At 47.8% G+C, this 20,010-nt stretch overlaps 1 protein-coding gene across 3 annotated transcripts in view; it reads right to left on the reverse strand.

The window, feature by feature from the left end:
- IQGAP2 (IQ motif containing GTPase activating protein 2) overlaps positions 1-19,969 on the reverse strand; it is a 125,836-nt gene extending 105,867 nt beyond the window's left edge. For all 3 annotated transcript variants that reach the window (XM_085321998.1, XM_085321997.1, XM_085321996.1), the window contains exon 1: positions 19,905-19,969. In XM_085321998.1, coding sequence (XP_085178124.1) covers positions 19,905-19,950 — 46 coding nt within the window. In that variant the 5' untranslated portion in view covers positions 19,951-19,969. The remainder of the gene's footprint in view (positions 1-19,904) is intronic.
- Positions 19,970-20,010: the final 41 nt, after the last annotated feature.

The raw sequence follows: 20,010 nt of genomic DNA on the forward strand, positions 1-20,010 counted from the left end.
ATCCTACTAGTGATCCGCTCTCTTCACAGGGAAGAAAGCTCCTCTGAGAGCAAATCCTAAATTATTCCAGAAGTTCAAATGTTACCAAAGAAGCTGGAAGACCAAATAGTGGTACCAACTCCCAGCAGAGGTTCAGTCACAGCATGTGAGGTTTCTGCAGACTACCTTGAGCATCAATCAGCTGTCTAGTGAGACCATGTTCTAGCTGCTGCCAGTAAAGGTGCTCCTGCTCTCCTCCTCACTTCCCAGCCACGTGCTCCCACCACCTCTCCTGTCAGAGCTGGCAAACCCACAGCTGTGTTAGCGAAACAGAAGGAGCAGATGTTACCGGAGAGAGGCACGATTACAGCAAGACTTGTTTCTAGCGAGACCAGTCCCTGCTCTGACTCACTGCACATCTGCAGGTGCACCAGGGCCGGCGCAAGCAGGGGAAAGGGAGGGGACGGAAACGCGCAGCAGCCCAGCCGCCTTCTGCAGCAGCCCACAAGTAGCTTAGCTGAAAACATCAAGTCAAATCCTCAGTAAAATACACACGCTCTCTCTTCTCCTGAAATGCACTTTAAGCCATGATTTTTAAGTTAAGCAGCCAGAGCCACACATGCCGTTGGCAAGCTTCCGGCCTTTCCCCGGTGCGGCTGCCTCACCCGGTGGGTAAACACCCCGCTGGGGCCCATAGGAGTGCTCCAGCTGAAGGGCGCTGCGCTAAGGTAAGGTGCTGTGCTTCAGCAGGTCAAACACGCGTTGAAGGCKGTCACCGCGGCAGGCCTGCGCCCTGCCTTTCTCAGGAAAAGGAGAAAACGGAGGCACAGCACACCAGTTTCACTCCACCACACGCTGACGCTTCCTCCTCCAGGCAGAGAGGGCCCGTGCGACACATCCTTCTGCACCAGCGCGGCGCCGTGCTGCCGAGCAGGAGTCCTCTGAGCCTGCACCCTCTGAGGACAGCGTCAAGCACACTGCTCGTGCACATTTTGCACTGACGTTACCACACGTCTGTTAGCGTATCGTATAGCTACTTCAGGCTCTGCAGTTGCAGTTTTGATCGCCACAAGCACTGATCTCTCATCTTCCTTTCAAGATGGCTCTTCCTAATTACCCAGAAGTTTCATGCACAGATAAAACATGTCTTGCTCCGAGTCCCTGTTAAGTCTAGCACTCCAATAAGCATGACTCACTCTTCAAAACGAGCTCTCTCCTACTCCAACCAGCTCATCGGCTGTTACAAACTGAAGCATTAGTTTGGAGACGAACRTGATGTTTGGTTCCCAACACACCTGGCATCTCAAACCGGCTGTGGCGGCTGCTGCCCTCGCCCAGGCCATCGGCGCGGGGGGACGAGCACCGCTCCCACGCCGGCCCCTCCGCCCCGCCGGGGAGAGGCGCTCGCTCCCCGGCACGAGGGTCACCGCTGGAAGTAGCGGTGATCTTACCACGCTGACATTTGATATCCTACTCAACTGCTTGCAGCATCAGGTTTGGTGCCGGTTTTCACAGTGCGCACCTCYCCCTGGACGGCGAGAGGGCCGCCGGGGCGAAGCCAGCGCTGCCACCGGAGGAGCGCAGCCCATCGGCCGTCCCGGCACGTTATCGCCCGCCGGCTGCGAGGCGGCAGCCGAYGCTGCTCCCGTCCTCAGCCCCACGGCAGAGCTTCCCTTAGCAGCTGCGCAGTCCCATAGACCCACACCCCTCAGCCCACTGAGCAGCCAGTTACTGCTGCTTCTAAATACACTCACCACAGCTGTAATCAAAGCAGCAAAAGAGGCAGCTATTGTGAAAATGGGACCTAAAAAACCCACAACCTTTTTCATGAGCATCAGTCTAGGAATTTACCTGCAGAGCACGGATGCCTTCCAGTCTAGCCCTGGGTCTGCACATCCATGGGCCCCCCCATCCTCTGCRAGGGCACCCCAGGCTGAGCAGCCCCAGCCACCCTCCCAGCCCTCTTTAAATGGATTTGCAAAGATTGACTCAGAGGGTGGATGAAGGCACTGGCAGATATCACAGTATTATGATTGTTGTTCTGCTTAGGGAATACTTAGGTAAAGAGGGAAAAGGGCAAGAGCAGAGAATGAGAAACTGGTAGAAGAGCAAAAGCAAAAAGCAAAAAGCAAAAGAAAAAAAAAAGGAAAGAAAAAAAAATGCAGCGCCCGGACTGGAAACCTGCCCTCTTTCCTTCTTTCCTCCTGGTGCCAAAGCGTCAGGTGCTGGGCTGACTACATGAGCGTCACGGGGCAGAGCACGGGGAGCACTMGCCCCTGGCGTGCCCGTGCTGCAACACCACCTTCAGATAAGAGCCATTCAGCGCTTTAGTGCTTTCCCCTCCAGCATATATTGGCTTCAAAGCGACAGTGATACCACATCAAGTGGCTATAGACTCTGAGGAACACCAATGAGAAGCTGTTGTATAGAGACGCCCCAGGACTGAGCTGCAGAGAAATTTATTTGAAGACTTTCAAAAACACGGGTCCTTAAAGGCTGGTCTGCTGTGACAATTTTTGGCAAAGATACCAGTTTTTGACTATGGAATCCAACATACAGTTTTCCACAGTTTCAAACACCCTCAGAGCACGTCCATCCATCCACACACATGAAATTCAACACACAAAGCAATGTTTTAAGACAGAAAATAAATACATTCCTGTGTTCAACTTGTGAAGGAAGACACTGCTGTGATAAAGGATGTTATGGGGAGGGGTAAGCAGGGCTGCGCTTCACCAGGGGAGATCCAGCCTGCTGGTAAGGCCAAGCAGGATCCTGATGGACTCAAATATTCCTGCTCAAAAGATCCAAATGCCAAAGGGTAAGGCACATGCACACCACACAGGAGTGAGCAGGGAAAAGCACGTCTAAAATAACACCTTATGTTTCATCAGTTTTTCAATTTTTGGATTTTCAACATGAGATTAAAGAAAAATGCCAAAGATACTCCCATAGAGTGAATGTTATAAATATGCGTGCAGATTACTAACAAAAACAAATAAAAATGCTGGTACAGCTAGCCTACAAGTTCTCAATTTCAGCTCATTTTAAATGTTGCTACCCCATTAGCCAACAGTTAATACATATAAAATGTCAGTGTTAAAAGTCACAGGTTCCTTCATTATAGAGATATTCATGGGAAAACACTAAAGGAAGAGTGTGGAAAACACTTCATGGGGTAGCAAGTAGCATTAGTTTAAAATATCTTACCTTGATTTTGAACAGTCTGAGTATAGACTTATTCTGGCATTTTCTACAATGCGATAATTGTCTTAGTCCTTCCCACATTTCATTCTTCGTTGATTCAGTGCAAAATAGATTCTACCAGAAACTTCCTGCATATTCTCATTCCATTTATTTCTTGCAGAAATCAAGTCTGCTTACTTGTGAGTTGATACTTGAGCATCTTCTATTAGCTGGCACTGTCACAGCTGTGTCCACCTCCATCTTTCTCTGAAATATTTCCATTCCTCATACCAAGACAACAAAAACAGCAGAACAGACCTGGCACTGGTGAGGACTAGAGGGCTTTGGTGGTGGGAGAGGGGAGGTGTCATTCCCATGAGTTTTGGGTCAAGTCTTGGATCAAGACCTTGAGCCAAGATAGTCCCTGTCAGGTGGCATCTCTCTCAGCCATACAAAAGCACTTAAACCTTCTGTAGAGGGATAAGTTTTTATAGCGAGGACTGCTGCTTCTGAAGTTGCAGCACGATTGCTGTTGCTAGCGATCAGATCAGGCACACAAGGCAGCCGCTGGAGACATTATCTTAGTAACAATTAACGGTGTCTAGGAAGAGATTCGAAACAKAAGATCCGCTTGGTTTACACAGGAATTAAGAGCTCCACAAGTGCCAGCTATGTAAATGTTGCCCAAGTCCAAAGTTAACCCTCTTATCACAACCATGACAAGGATTTTGGAGGTCTCAGGGTCACAGAGATAATCCACGTTAACATTGAGCTTACCAGATCTTTCGTRTTAGTATGTTTTATACTTGAGATGACAGTAAATAAGAGGTTTTTTTACAGACTTAACTTGCAATGGCATTCAAACATAATCCCAGAGATCCATAGTTTTTCTTTTTTTTTTTTTCAAGTGAAGCTAAACTTGAAAATTCTATAAAATACAGTCAAAAAAAGCACAAAAAATAGTATTTGTTTTAGTTTTGCAATGCAGACTCATGGAACTATTTAAAAGGCATAATTCCAAGTTATTCAGGGATAACAATTCCCAAAACAGACAGTTTTTGTTCTCTTAGAAAAAAATGAGACTGGAAAAAAAGCACTAAGACATACAGCAGCAATTAAGGTCTCCTAGTAAATCATCTTCACTCAAACAGATGACCATTTGCAATAGTTCAAGAACAGCACTGAGCTGCTTCCAGCAAGCAGACCCTTCAACAAGGCATTTGCCACAGACCCACCAGAAAACTTTTTATAAGGAAAAAGTCAAAGAAAGCAAGAGAACCATGTATTTACCCAGGCTAACTCCCTTCCATAACATACCACGGAGAAAAGATGTGAGCGAGGAAGCAAAAAGCTCTCCTGGAAGCATGAGGGTGAAGTTCAACATGTGGGACATAACAGAGGATGGAGAGAACAAAACCCTGAACAGCAACAAAGATAGGTGAAGTCAGGACTGGGAGAGGAAAGAGACATGTTTGAATGCTGTAAAATGCTCRAATAAAAAGAAACACAGCTAGTTCTTAACCAGAATATCGCTGAATTAAACATTATCTAAATGTTTAGCCCAGACAGATGCATCCCGAGTGTGAAGACCTCAGAGAGAAGATCCGTATAGAAAAGCTGCCAAAAAGCCACACTTGGGCAAGGCAGGGGGAAGCACTCGAGTCCACCAGCAAAAGGTTGGTGAGTCCTACACGGGCCACCCTTGAGGCGCCCTGCCTTGCGCCCGCCGCACTCCCCCCACGTCCAGCGTGGAGGGTGTGACGGAGCCGTGCTGCAACAGGTCGAAGAACGAACGCGAAMTCGAGCGCGGAGCCTCTCGCACACAGACTCCAGACCGGGGCCTGGCCGGCCGTAGCTGACCCTGGTGAAACCCAAGCCGAGCACGAGCGGACGCCAGGCAGCATCCCGTTTACGTCCGTCTGTGCCAAGAGGAAGAGCTGCGAATGCGAAGGATTTGCCATCATACCTCRGTGCTTTAGTTTTAAAAAGACAGTTACACTTTAGATGGTCATGGTGACCCTAAAACCCTTGGGTCATATGAAGGCTTATAACTATTTTATCCTAATGTGAACATGGCCAATAAATTCAGTCTCATCCTCTTATTTCTAGTAAAACCTGAACTCTCGTTGCCCAGGAACCTGGCACCACCTGGGCTGCCTGCCACCGGGGCAGGGGCATGCACGCAGCCCCCCCCGAACAGCACAGTGGCCAGGGCAGGCAGAGCTGTGGCCACTGGGGCTGCTGAGCTGGCCCGTGGCAGCCAGGCAGGGGCTTATGTACCCATCCAACTGCTGGAAAATACAAGGACGGGATTGCACGCACAGGTGTCAGAAAAACACTGCTCAAAGCTACAGAGGAAGAACAAGTTCCCGTCAGAGCCTCCACACCCACACGCTAATACACAGCTATCTAATGCAACAGTTGATTAAATATGGAGCAGAAAGGATGCCGACTGCAACTACATGAGCAGAGAACTCAAGAAGTCCTTAAAACGGTTTTACAACATCAAATATCTAGTATAGGATTTTTGTTGTTAGGATATTCAGTATCTACAGTTTTTTTGCTGGAAAACATTTATCTTCTAGATAAAAATTTCGTGATCTGATCAAGACAGCCTCCTGTAGACTTCCTCTGTCAAAAAGAGTAGACATGAGCAGCTCACATCAGCAGTAAAACGTGATGGCCTGAGACTTTTCTGCATGGCTTCAGTTAAGGGAATTCAGCCCATTCTCCACACATTTGCTCCAAAAAAAAAAAAAAAAAAAGACTTTATATGAAGACATACACTGCAATCACTCAAAACTTACCATAGCTGTGAACGTAGGAGGGCAGATTCTCTTGAAAAAGTAGACTAATATACTTTATTGATTATGAGGATCTTTAATCTGGCATGTTTCAAATCTTACCAATATACAACTTATCTCCTCCTCCCTCAAAAAATATCTATGGCTCCCCTAATCTAGTTATTACACTAACCGAGTACACAGGTTTGGATTTTCATACAGAAATCAACACATATCATCTGGCCAGAAGACAGCCATTAACCATTCTGACAAATAATTTGTGTCACACAGGCTCGAGTAGGTCCCCACTCCGGGCCAGATATTTTTTCTGCCAAATGCTGTGCAAACAGGGAAAAAAAAGACCAAACTCCATTTGAATGAGACTGCTTCAATACAGAAGCTCATTAAAAAGACTTGTTGATGTAAAATTAAAGATGTTTGCTAAACCACTCCTTCCCTCAAGCTTTTTTTTAATAGAGCCTTATTCCTGCACATTCAACCTCCCAGAAGTCTTCCCCTGGCCCCTTTCCTCACAACACAAGGGAAAAAGGCCTTATTTCGGTCTTCTGTGCCTGCTACCACAAGTCCAACCACATCCATTTACAGAGATGGAGCACTGTTACAACACAAACCTTGGGACTATCATACCAAGCGACTGTGATGCAACATCAACCACAAACCATGCTTCTGGAGCCAAGTGTCAAAACTGGTTTATTTTACAAAGTCTGTCTGGTGTCGACATTGGCAGAAGGCTGCTAGACTCCTGGGACGTGTCTCAAGATACTTGAATTCCCACAAAGTTTAAAATGTCACATTAAACCACAGGAACACAAGATGGCTTTGGCATCCAGCAAGTAATCGCATATGCAGCCAGGACTTTTAACATTCATTTTTCTGTTACAAGTATACGTGTCCATACTTTTAGACCTCAGGCTTTCTACCATACCATAAAGCAATACTTTAGGAGAGGTGATATGTTAAAAGACATTAGAGCATTATGACATTAGTTTAGTGTATAATAACACCAGACCATGGCCATCTCCTTTCTAGTAGGAGTCTTTACTTTGTGCAGAAAAGAACACTATATTTTAACTTGTCATGTATAGTTGGAAGAGCAGGGAGTGAGCCTGTATAATTGGGATGAAGGAGGTATATGAAACTCCAACCCCAATTTCAATTAGCTTCAAAGCAAATGTTGCCATCTATAATTATAAACCTGAAATGCAATTTATCAGTTTGCCTACTGCCCAGCTCCTCCCATCTACAAATTCATCTGTCAGCCTCACTGTCTCTAAAAATATTTCAAGTAACTCCTTAATAAGACCATAACTGTTTATTTTTGCATACTTTGCTAGTTGGCCACCTCAAGACACAACAGGTTTCCCCAGAGGTCAGACACTCCAGGAACACCTTTAAAACTGTAGCTCCATTTAACAAGCTACCCAGTTGACTTTAAAGCCCTGTTTGATACTAAACCCAGAGTCTGAAATAATGAAATAGGTTACAAGCCTGAAGAAGCACTCAAATGGATGGGACTAAAAAGGCAATAAACAGCAATTACAAGTTAGTTCTTTGCCTTAAAGTCCATCCTCTCTTTACTTGCATAGCCCCGAAGTCATTAACACATTAAAATTTGAGGTCAGCTTGGAAAATGCTACATAGCTAAGTYGTTAGTCTGGGTTGGAAGGTTTGCTTAGTTTCCGCACACTTATAGCAAGAATTACATTTTTCATGAGGTTATTAAAACCCAGCAATTTCATGGAAAGATGGTTGGTCAGATTTGCACATCACTGGAGACTCAAGACATTCAAAACAGTATCGTGCATTCCAGCAGGAATTTCTGACAGACTTTCCCTCTTCAGAGGTTAAGTCATGAGGAAACAAGTAGTAAGTGTAAAAGACTCCTCTGTCACCTTAATCCCTTCACTGCTTTCTTAAAAAAAATGTAATTTGAATTCCAYATATTTTGGCATATTTACCATTTTCTCCTCTCCCTTTGCTGGAATTACTTTACCTGTCCGCTTTTTATTGGCAATATACATTAGCAATCTTTAATAAAAAAGCCAAGATTTTACTATGTAGATTCAATTTCCTTACATGTTACCTGCTGTGACCTCAATTCAACTTAACACAAGTGGAATTTAAATGAAATAATGAAAAAAATGTTTAATATTGCCAGGTTAGTGAAACAGGCTGGTCTGCTGCACAAAGCATAGAAAAATGGTACTGTCTGCAGTAAGCCTAAGTATCAAACCTGAAATTGTTTGTTTAATTCGAAAACAAATGCTAAGTCTCTTTTGTCTATGAACGACATCAAGTTTCTTTCAAACATTAGAAAGCTTCCCCCCCCCCTTCCTAAAGGGAATCTCGGGTATATAAATGAGTCAAAGGCATAAGCATACCTGCACAAAGGAAGGAGTGGCTTTTGGAGACAAAAATACTTTGCAGACTGCCTGAAAAGGGTGAAAGGATCATGCAAAAGGCATTTGTCCCTAAGCAGGGAGCTGGAAGAGGAGGCATGTCGGGGAAACAGCGAAAGGAGATTGCCTTCAGTTTTCTGCTGAATTCAAGATAATTTTCATTGTATACAGTTACAATACAACCTATGGCCAGAACTCCATCCGTAAACATTTGCACATCAAATAGAGAAGAAAAACCACAGAAATGGAGTGGAGCAGGAAAGAGGGATTAGAGGCTCTTAGAAGGAAAGGTTGAGTGCAGCCTGGACATACCACGTTGATAACAGGACTCCTGAATTCAGGTTTGTCCACCTCCCATCTGTCAGCAAACACTGATATTTGAGGTGGGCCTGTAGCTCCCCTGGCACTGCTGCTGCTGCCAGGTCAGACACCTGGCCGCACAAACAGCAGTTAAGATCACCCCAATTCAGTCATCTGAGACATTTTAGCCCATATGCAGGGCCAAAATAAAGTACTAGGATTGATGTGGGGCAAAGGGGGATGCTAGGGATTAAAGCAGCTCAGCRTACCTGATACTTCACCAAACAGCAAACAAGCTAATGTCTGCAAGAAGGAAAGTCTTAAGCTTTTTGTCATTGTCATTGTTTTTTGGAAAAACTTCAACACTCTGCTTGCCATTTAAATAGCAGTCAAAACCACCTCCCTGCAAAACACTGCACATGAGTTTTGGCCAAGTTAGAACCTCAGCTGATTTCCACCTATGAAACATCCAAAAGCCTCCCTGCATTACAGTTTGAGCACAGAAGAGTAACTTGCAAGTACCCAAACAAGTATATGCCGCAAGCCTGAGCTGGACGTGCTCTTGTAATAAATCCCTAAACACGAAGGCTGGTCACTAAGGATCTACTCTTGGCTGTGAGAAAGAGGGAAGAGGCAAGAACAGCAGGGAGAGAGGAAGGAGAACCCCCATTCACCCCCTGGAAACACCCTGAAGAGATTGTAAGGAGGGAACGGTTACAATACTGGTTTCAATGGTTTCAATACTCCGACATGGAAAACCTTCCTAGCTGAAAACTTATGGTACAGTGATCAGCTGGAAGAAAAATGGCAAGGTGTAGTTTAAAGAACAGCAAAGGAGTATAACAAGAGGGACTGCTGGAGAGCAAAAGAGATGATCTGAGTAAAACGCTTCGTTGGTGCCTTAGCATCACCGGGTAACTCAGAGAAGAGCTATAGCCCTCAGCAGACCATGGTCCGAATCACAAAACTCAGGAGGACTGAAGCACCTGTCTATGGAAAGCCATAAACAAAAGCATCRCTTAGATACTGGGTAAATTTGAAATCATCATGCGAATGATTGCAGCACAGAGACACTCGGCCCTGACATCTGGTCTCAGTTCTTGTCTTCTGTGGMAATTCATCATYCCCTGCTCCCTCCCCAGCCAGGCTGCTGCAGTCTTTCCTCTGCTAAAATCCAAGCAGTCATCTGCTTTGCTGCCTCCAYGCTCTGGAAGGATTTCCAGAAAGCACTTGAAGTGTTATGACACTTTCTTCCCCCTCAAAGACACAAACATATAGATATGAATTTAAAAAAAAAGGGAAAAATGATTATGCGTATGCAAATGTTACATTTCTCTTCCAAATAATGGCTTGCTTTTCCTTCCTAAATAGTTGCCACCATCACCATAACTTTGAGGATCCTAATTTCAACTTTTTAATTCACAGGCAAAAGGGCTTTATTTAATCTTAATGTGGAGAAGAAAACCTTAAGCTATTGTAGGCAATAGAGCTGAAATTTTAGTTTACAACCACAAAACAAACTGATTCATAGAGGAATTGAACAATTTTTATGTAAAAGATGGCTTAAAATTCAGAAAATTAAAGAAAACTGATGTGAAGCTGAATGTTAACACATAAGTTCCATCAGCTTAAGGGTTGGGACCTCTGCACACCCAGAGGCAGGGATGGTGAAGGAGAGCTGTAGCAATTCCTGCCCCTACCCCAGGTGTTCCCAGCTCCCCCAGGAAGGCAGCTTAACTGCCTGGGAAACAGCTCCTGAACCACAGCAAACGCCGCGGTTGTTTCTTCCCCCGAGAAGGCCCAGCAGGAGCAGAGACCTCCAGGAAAGGAGCAGGAGGAGGTAACAGGGTCCAGCCACCCTCCAGTCAGCCATGCCCACTCCCATGCAGGGATCCTCACTGGACCCTCTACCCCAGCTGTGCGAGGCCACAAACACCTAGGAGGATGCGCGCAGGTTGATGCACATTCCTTGTTCCTATTTAATGRGTGAGAAGATATGTTTGGGCAGGAAGAAAGCAAACACCAGCATATCCATCCAGGTAACCAGGTCAGAGAGAGCCTGGTATCAGCCATGACCTCAGTTACCACCTGAAGCCTGCTCGGTCACTTCAGATCTATCTAAGATTAACAGAAAGTGCTTGCAAGGTTATTAGAGCTGGCACCGCTGAATCCAGAATAACCTCCTCCAAATGCTCCTTGCTCATCCTCTTCAGGAGCACGGTGCACAGGCAAGGAGACGCTGCTCAGTGTGCAATTTCCCACACGRGGCTTCTGGGCAATTCATAATAGCTGTCTGGCCCTTATTTCCCACTTACATACACAGTAATAAATTGCATTTTTCCTTCATCATCAGAACTAGCTAGAGCTGTAGGAGAGMGCTAAAGCACAAACAGTTTAAGTCTCTAACCTCAGACCTTAGAGGGAGATTTGAAAAGAGCAGACCCCACCCTGCCACGCAGTAGGTCAGATGCCCGAGTAGATGAGTCAAAACTGCTATGATTGAAAAAATGACACGTCTGCTATTGTACATAGCACTGCAGAGCATCAGATATCTAAGTGAGCTAGATGTTCCTCCTTAACTATCAGTAAACACAGTATTTCCATTACCAAAATTCACTGACAGCTGCACATGCAACCAAGATATACTTCCACCCAAATCATGCCCTAGCAAGTTTCTAAACATAACTGCATTATTTTTTTTTTWAACTAAATTAAGATTTCCTCTAAGCTGAAACAAACTTTTGTTGATTTCTTGTCTAGAAATAGCTAATTTTTCAGGTTGTTTCTTGTGTTTACTCCCTAATCCATCCCAAAAACTGTAATTCAAATTAGCGCAGCAAGTACCTGACCATAAGGCAGCCTCCTCTCTGTCCTGAACCAACTTCCACTAATGAAGATACCGCAGTCAATGTTAAAGGAATTATATCAATCAAGAATAAAGTATCAGGAGAATATTCTAAGCATTATGAAATCGTTTCAAAACAAACTTGCGTTCTACTTAAAATAGCTATACCAAGACCATTAAAATACAGGAAGTGTAACTAGCTTTCAGTTATGGCAACCACAGTACACAATGCACATAAATTTAATGTCAAATCAGCCTATTAGTTTTCAAGTTTTAAAGTTTTTATCCAAGGGATTTCACATCCCTAATGGCCGAACTCTGACTTTTGCCATCTGCTGCATAGTTGCATTCTTTGTTTTCTTTTTTGAAATACTACTTCAGAAATTAACACTTTTGCTATAACTTAAAATTAAGCTTGGAAAAAAAATAAAGAAGGAAACTGCTGGGTGTTATTGCTGTGGTTCAGTGTTATGGTGTTATGGGGAACTACAGCTCTTGTTTTGCCTGTTACTACCCACAGTACTAAAAAGTTGCATTCAGCTTTCTATAGTAACTCACATCAGTTAAACCTACAGCAAAACGATACGGTCTCATTTCTCGTTATATGCATCAAGCCAGAATTTGGAGGAGCAGCGAGCTGCCTGCTGTAACGACAAGAGCCGCACGCTTTTCTAACCCGTTTGCCACACGCCTCTCACCGCCGCGGCCAGACGCGACGCGATTTCCAAGCGCAGCGCGAACGCGCCTGCGGGCGAACGCGCGGCGCTTCTCCGGCGGTGAGCCGCCGCGCAGCCTGGACCACGGCTCGCACGCGGGCGCGTCGCACCAGCTCCTCTCCCGGCCGCCACTGAAGCCCAGCGACGTCTGTCCCCTGATGTCTTCTGAAGAGYACTCAGAGCAATCTGAGCTCAGACATAACGAAACAGCGCTTGTTGAGTGCCCGAATTTGTAAAAACGGATAAGCGTTTTCCCTCAGTAAAAGCGCTATCACAAATTCCTCTCATCTGAGCTGGATTCCTGGCTCTTCTCAGGACCCGTTTGAGGTTACACTACTGCATATCCATACCGAGATTTCAACACATCATTTATCCTCCTACATTGTATTAATATCATATGCAATATAATTGTTTACCACTGAACAGAGGCCGGCCAGCTATTAGAATCAAAACTGGGTAAAAGCAGTTGATCTCAAAAAAACTAAAAACTCACAAAAGTAAGTAGTACATAGCTCAAGCCTCCCCTTATCCCTACATCTTTGCAAGGCCCTACAAGTCAAGAAGAATATTGCTGGCGGAAGGATGTTGGAAAACCGAAAACTATTATATCTTAGTTTACCTAGAAAGAATATTCAATTTTATTCCTCATTCAATTAGTATGGTATTGAGACAGTTTCTCACTTTTTTTTTTTTTTTTAAACACTGCAGTGCCACTAACAGCTTTATGAAACCGCAGGGTTAAAGCGGCCGAACTCCRTCGTGCGGCGCTCGGGTACCGCGAGGCGCGGTGGGGAGCGGCGCGGCGGGCGCCCTTCCCGCCGCCGGGCGCAGGGTGCCCGGGGGGGAGGACGTGGCGGCGGCGGCCGGCCGGGCTGCGTCGTCCCTGAGCCTCGGGGGACCCCCCGTGCCTCCAGCTAACCTGCACACCCCTGCGCGGTCTGCGGCCCCATTGCATACATGCTTTCCAGACCAAATATTAAACTCTGCGTTTAGCTGTAACACCATTTAAATCAGCTCAGCTTCCCGTCCATCCCCCCCCCAGGCACTGGTGCTCATCCCGGCTCCGGCGACTACATCATGCTGGCGGGCCCGGCCGCAGGCTCCCGCCGTGGGCCAGGCCGGGGCCCTAAGCCAGCCAAAAACGATGGGGTGGAAGGAGTCAGGCTGCTGCTTCCAGCAGCAGGGCTGGCTGCGAGCACGCGTGGAAGAACGACAGCTTCAGGGTGCRGTTCCAGAGCAATTTAAACACATTTAGCTCCCGGCCGCGGCGGCCCCACCTGGCCCCGCACACTGCCCCTTCCCGGGGCGGGCTCCGGCAGCCGCACCGGGCCGCTGCGGGCGCCTCAAGCGGCTCCAAATCCAGCAGCGCAAAGCGGCTCTGCCCAGAGCGGTGGGTCTCCCGACAGATTAGGTCTCCGCTGTCACACGACTGCTAGCGACACATCGGCTGAAGGCACGCTCAGCGGACGCGGGCCCCGCGGAGAAGCCTCCCTCCTCGCTTACGACAGGCTGCTGCGAGGTGCGAGCGGAGAAACGGCTGGGAAGAGCAGCTCCCCTCATGGAAGRAGAAGACCCGGAGATACAAGAGGATGTTTTCAGCAAAGCAAACCTGTCTTGTTCGATGTTCAGCTGTTTTATCTCGTTTGTAATCACTCTAACCAGACTAACAGGCACGGATACCTTCTGTACTCGCCTGTGGTTGCCCAAAATACCATTGAAACGCCCTTTTAAAATCACAAGTAAAACATCTACTGGCCTTCAACTCTGTGGAAAAGCAGTTGCTGTAACGAAGCGTATTTCTGTACACGGTTCGGGCCTTTCCGTTTCGGCTCCCCCGGGTTTCTCCGCGCTGCGCTCCGGAGGCTGTGAGGCTCTGGTCCTGCCGAGCTGTGCCGAGCGGCCCCGCACACCGAGCACAARCGCTTGATGCAGACGCGCGGGAGGATGTTCTTGACTTTCCCGGGGAACGACCAAGAGACGATGACTAGTTTGTACAGCTATTTCCCCACCATACCCCCCCAGACCTCAAAGCCAGGTAAGACTTGGTTTAAGCAACTCGCTGGATGCCACAGGAGCTTCGAACAGAGCAGGCCAGAGCCCACCGGCAAGGACCAGCAGAGGTGTCAGTGCRGAGCAGAAGCCATCCATGGGTGTCTTGCCTGATCCACCCAAGCAAAGGGGAGCAYCCGAGGCGAGGACATTTTCTCCACCACGTCTCCAGCTGGCAGGGCGGATGAAGCCCCCTAAGCTCCCTAGCGGGTGGCAGCRGGTCGCCGGCGGTTGCGAGCCAGAGCCGTAAGGTGCTCCTGGCACCCCGTTCCTGAGGAACTCGCGCTGACCTCTCTTGGCTGGAGCAGCAAGTTATAATGGAGAAGGGATAAAACTGACCACATATCTCCAGGCGAGTGTGCCTGGCTGATGCATACAGACCTAGCTTTGACAGAAACAGTGATTTTCAAATTTAACACTGAAACAGGCCCCGACGCAAGTGCTTGAAGGTTGATTATTTGCTCACCCATTTCAAACTAAAACAGTAGCAGGGAGAGAAGGGTGCCGGACTCGCGTGAGCAGCACCCGATTCGGCACCTCCCTTGAAGGGGGCCTGACGTCCAAAACAAAAACCAAGGTCCCCTTCCCTCCTGCCCTTCAGCTCCCAGGCCCCGCAGGAGGACGGCGACGCCGTCTCCCGGCCTCCGCCAGCCCTCGCCCACCCGCGGCGCCCCGCCGCGCTCGGCCCCTGCGGCAGCAGCTCCCGCCTCCCGCCCTTCCCCGCTCTCCCCTGCTGTGGACGTAACGCAGAAAGCGCCCTGCGGACGGCCCTCCTCAAAGCCCAGCCAACGCGGGGCTCAAAACGCCGGTTTTCTGAAGGTGAGCACGAGCGTAACAGCGCGGGCAGGGCTGACCGCGAGCGAGCGGCACGGAGCCCGGCCCCGCGCCCCCCGAGCACCCGGGAGGTGGGCACAGCTCCCCCCGCCAACACTGCGCCTCCCCTCCCCGGCACGCTGGAGTTCAAGGATATCCATTCCCCAAAACCGGCCAAACAGCGCGAGCGAGCGAAGCAAACGCAGCGGGTTAATGATTTCCTGCACGGCGCAGAGCGCTGGAGCACGCCACTTGCTTATCATCCAAGCAAAATACGACCTGCCGCTCCTGCCTGTCACTGTCATTTTTCCCACCRTAAATTTAAGATTATTCCTAGTATATCATAGCCAGCTTGGACCAGCAACTGTAACAAACAACTCTTGAGCTGGAACTACTGCTATGTGACTGAGATAGCAGTTTTAACATACAAAGCAACCTGCAAATCTGCATTCTTCCTGTTCCCTGACTCAAGTAGTGGAGTTGAGCTAGCACACTTGTGTGCTATAAACTCCGTTTCCAGTTTAATATTAATACTTCCTGTTTTAGCAACATTCAGATAGCTTTAAACATGCTGCAGCATAGCTTAGTCCTTCCTTTACCACAGAGACTTCGGGGGGATGAGTCTGCTTCGTACAAAGTGAAGCACAGAGAACCACTCCTACCAATGAATTACACGCACTTGATTAAACAAAGCAGTTAAACTTTTCAAGTCCTCATTCAGCAGTTTAATTATTACCAACGTACAAAAGAGAAGAGGAGATAAACAGTGTTTGGTTGCCAAATTACACCCATCAATAAAAAAGAACTAAAGGAAAGTGTTCTCATAAGCCGCAAGTGCTACAGAAAGTATACACCCAAAAGAACATATATGCRTAGGATAAAGTTAAACATTTTATATTTTTTTTTAAAAAAAAAGCATGCATTCACCCATCTGTTTTCATTTAGTGAAATCCTATGAAAGTTTTGGTAAAAGGTTTTTCCTCTGCAATTGAAAAATAGTCATTTGTTTCCCTGCACTCACTACAGACATGCAGACAAAAAAATTTATAGATTCTGAAGTCAAACACTTTTCRAAAAGCCTTTGGTTTGTAAGTTTTCGCATCCTGCAGAAGTAAGAGCCCAAGCGCAGTTTCGTAGAGACGCGTAGACTCCATCTCGCATCAGTGGAGCAGATTCCCCTGCCTATCTCCACAGGCAGCACAGCTCCCCATCCCAAAGCTTCACGCCTGCTWATTTGTCTCACCTGGTAACACCCAGCACCAGAYAGCAGCCATCCCAGGAGCCAGGACMRGCAGCRCRGGGCTCTCCCTCCCGCAGGCTGTGCCCTCGCYGCTGGACGCCCAAATCGGTCTCCCWYRTGTTTAYCCGTYGTGGCCCCATGAACCCAGCTTCAGCAGGAAAAATGAAGATTTCCCCAGCTGTCTGCATCCAAAGGATGTTATTCCCAGCTGCAAAACCCAGCTTTGTTACATGTCCCCAGTTCAAAACAGGGACAAAACTTCTGGGACAGCCCTGTGTGGTATTCACTTCTGAGCCTTTTCCCAGCACCTCCTTTTCAACACCTTTGATGATGCTGAAACATCTAGTTTCTCTCCCACTCAGTACACAGGGACCTGGGGCACACTAACCCAAACACGTTAATTCAGCTACGCTGAGCATGGAAATGCCTGAAATCCTTTGCAAATCCAGACTTTCATGGCCTAACTCACTGTAGCTTTATTACATTCCTGAAAGTGTCATGAAGCTGTTCAGATATTTCCCATAAAACATAAGTAATCATTTGTTCCTGTACATAGCTTTCAGGCAGACCAAGCTCCTAAGAACCTGAAGGTGTTGGGAAAACAGCTTTCTTGAAGACTTACTGCTGCCTGATTTACTATCTTCACATTTAGCCTGAAAGGCACAATGAAGAGTTATACTTCTCTTCGTAACGTTCAACGCCACCAAACATTTTCATCATAACACTCACTCATACCCTGGGTTTTATTACCAGTCCCAGTTTTCCACAGTTCGGTGAACGTCTGCAATCAATTGCACTGGGATTGAGAAACAAGGCAGAAAACAGCTGCAGCCACACTGGAAACCAGCTATGTAAATTCAGCTGCAGTGAGCCTGTTAATACCGTTCCTGCTGTATAAGCTACTTCCTTGTACTCGCGTGATCTCACTTGAGTCTGTGCTGGACACGAACATCCGAAACACTTAATGAAACTGAAATCCCTTCCACATCTTTTTTAAGCTGCTGACCAAGTGCAGAGCTGGAGGCAYCTTTTAATAAGTGGTTCTTGAAGCCACAGGTGTTTGGCCCCAGCAGCCCCAGAKCAGGCCCAGAAACTTCGCTCTGAGGGCCTGTGTCTCCGACGTACACCATCCTCCCTGAACTGGCACTGAAAAGGGATCTTGAATATGATCAACTCAAATTTTTTTCCAGATGGATATTTTTGATTTACTACATTGGCAAAACTTGCAACATAAAGCTCATTTTTAAGTTAAGAATATGCCTTCTCAGTCACTCTCCCTTTGTGGTACCATTTGAACTCGCTTAACCAAATGCAAGGTCTTAGACCCTGATGCTCAGGGACACTCTTCTCCCAGCAGTATCCACCAGGCTCGAAGCATACCTAAAATGTGCACGTGCTTTTATCTCTGATTATGGAACTGAAATGCTACTAATATACAGGAAGATCGTTTCATCTGCTTCCCAGCAGATAATTGTCATCTCCATTAAAATGGCAACTTTCTTCAGAGAAAAATATATATGAACTCTGCCACGAGCTAGAAACCAAAGTTGAAAGTCCAGATTAGGCTAAATGTTTAAAACAGTACTAGGCCACTGGAACGAGCAGTCTTAGCAATTTGATAGCCTAACTTGGACAACATATTAACTCTGCTGGAAAAGCCAGCACAGACRCACTAATTAGAGCTGCTCGAACATAGCTGTGTTTGCCAGTGATCCAAAGTGCAGTTTCAGTTAGTGAATAGACAAGGGACAGTTGAATGTACATAGAGAACGCACAATTTACAGCTGGCTTCAGAGCTCAAATACTGCTGGCATAATTTTTCCTTTCTTCTTTCTTGGCTTTTCCTTTTTATTATTTTTTCTTTTCTCATCATCACCCTGACAGCAGACAAATATAATGTAGAGAAAACAGAGTTCTCTAGACACAGCTACAACCAAAAAAATGTACCTAATATATGTGTCCATGTTTGTTATATAACTACAAACAGGGCTGTGGCTTGCAGGAGTTTGGGCTTTTTTTTGTTTTTAGTTTCTACTTTTTTGTTTGTTTTTGCTTTTAATTATAGGTGTCAACCTGGCTTTGTCCTGTCCTCTGCAGAGGAAAAGTCTAGGTAAAAACCAAGGATGTGCTGGGGTACAGCAGCAGGCAGCGCTGATGGGAGGGGAACATGCGCCAGACGAGCTGAGGACGACTATATAGGATTTTATGGCAGACCAGCAAGTGCCATATTATGCCCAACTTTGCAATTCTCAAGAACCAGCCAGACCTGAAYTGCGCAGCAAAACACTTGCTGTCAAGGCCCCTGCTGTCACACCATTTGTATTTCGGGGCTTTTAAGCACTCTGGGCAAGCTCCAGTTTGCTTCCACGAGCGAGACGCTCGCCTGCAGCCGCTGGGCTGCCCCTGAGCGCGCCCTGCAGCGCGGCGTCCCCCAGGCACCTGCGCGAGACCACCCAACGGCACGCCGGGGCGCCCCGCCGCAAAAGCAAACCCTCGGTCATCGCTAGCACAGACGCACACTGCACGTCTCCAGCAACCACTCCAAAAAACATCATCTGTATCAGCTGCCGCAAGCGTGCCCTGAAAAACCTGCCGGACACCTACTAGCAGGCGCAAGCGAACAGCCAGACCCGTGGGAACGACTCAGAGCCCGCYGCGGCCGGCGGCCACCGACCCAGGAAAGCGCTCAGGAGGGCGCAGCATCCTGCAAGTCGACCGGGACGTGCCCGGGTAGCAGCTTTGCTGTCTGCCAGGGTGGAAGCATAGTGGCACCTAGCACTGTTGAAGGGGGTTGTGTTTTTATATATAAAAAAAAAAAAAAAAAAAAAAGCTGCTCTGTTAAAACCTGGAAAGCTGCTTGCCAGACCACAGGGTCGTGAGTCTTGCAAATAATTTGCATGCTCGCACTTAGCGCTGCCTGAAAAAGCAGGTGTGTTTTTAAGGGGCTGGCGAAGCGGCCCGCTGGCAGGGTGCTGCGGGGTGCTGCGGGGTGCGCGCCGAGAGCCGCCTGCAGCAGGGCGCGAAGCRGCTTCGGGGCTGTTCTCAAGTGCAGCCTTGGGAAGCGACGGGCGGCCGAGACCCGCGCGGCTTCCCGCCTCCCCCAGGCTGCGGCTTACCGGTATAAAGTTCTGATCCAGAGTTATAAAACGATAAACCAGAGTTTTTAAAAGTTATAATCCATAGTTACTATGAAGTTAGAACTTGAGTTTTAAACCCACAATCCAAAATCACACGGTTATAAACTCAAAGTTATAAAGTTACAATCCAAAGTTATAGTTACAACCCGAAGTTACAACGTTACACCGAAAAGCGCTCGCTGCAACCCAGAGTTATAAAGTCACAACCCAAGACCGGGGCCGAAACCCTTCCGGGAAGTCCCGCAAGCCCCGTGAAGACCTGTCCCGGCGCCGCCGCAGCCGCAGCGCCGCCGCCGCCAGCGCCGGCTCGCTCGGGGCCGGTGCCACCCCCTCCCCCGCGGAAAAAAACCCGCTTTTAACGCCAAAGCGGGAAGGCGGGGGAGGGCCGCGGCGCTGCCCCGCGCCCCCGGCCGCGCGGGCCCCCGACCCCACTCACAGCCGTAGCGGGGCCGCTGCAGGGGCGCCAGCTCCTCATGGTGCATCCTGCCTCCGGGAGGGAGGCGCCGCCGCCGCCCGCCCTTCTTATGCGCGGCCGCGGCCGC

The sequence above is a fragment of the Rhea americana genome, unplaced genomic scaffold (genome assembly GCF_003343005.1).
Source record: "Rhea americana isolate MKP2758 unplaced genomic scaffold, rheAme1 scaffold_74, whole genome shotgun sequence".
Classification (NCBI taxonomy): domain Eukaryota; kingdom Metazoa; phylum Chordata; class Aves; order Rheiformes; family Rheidae; genus Rhea; species Rhea americana.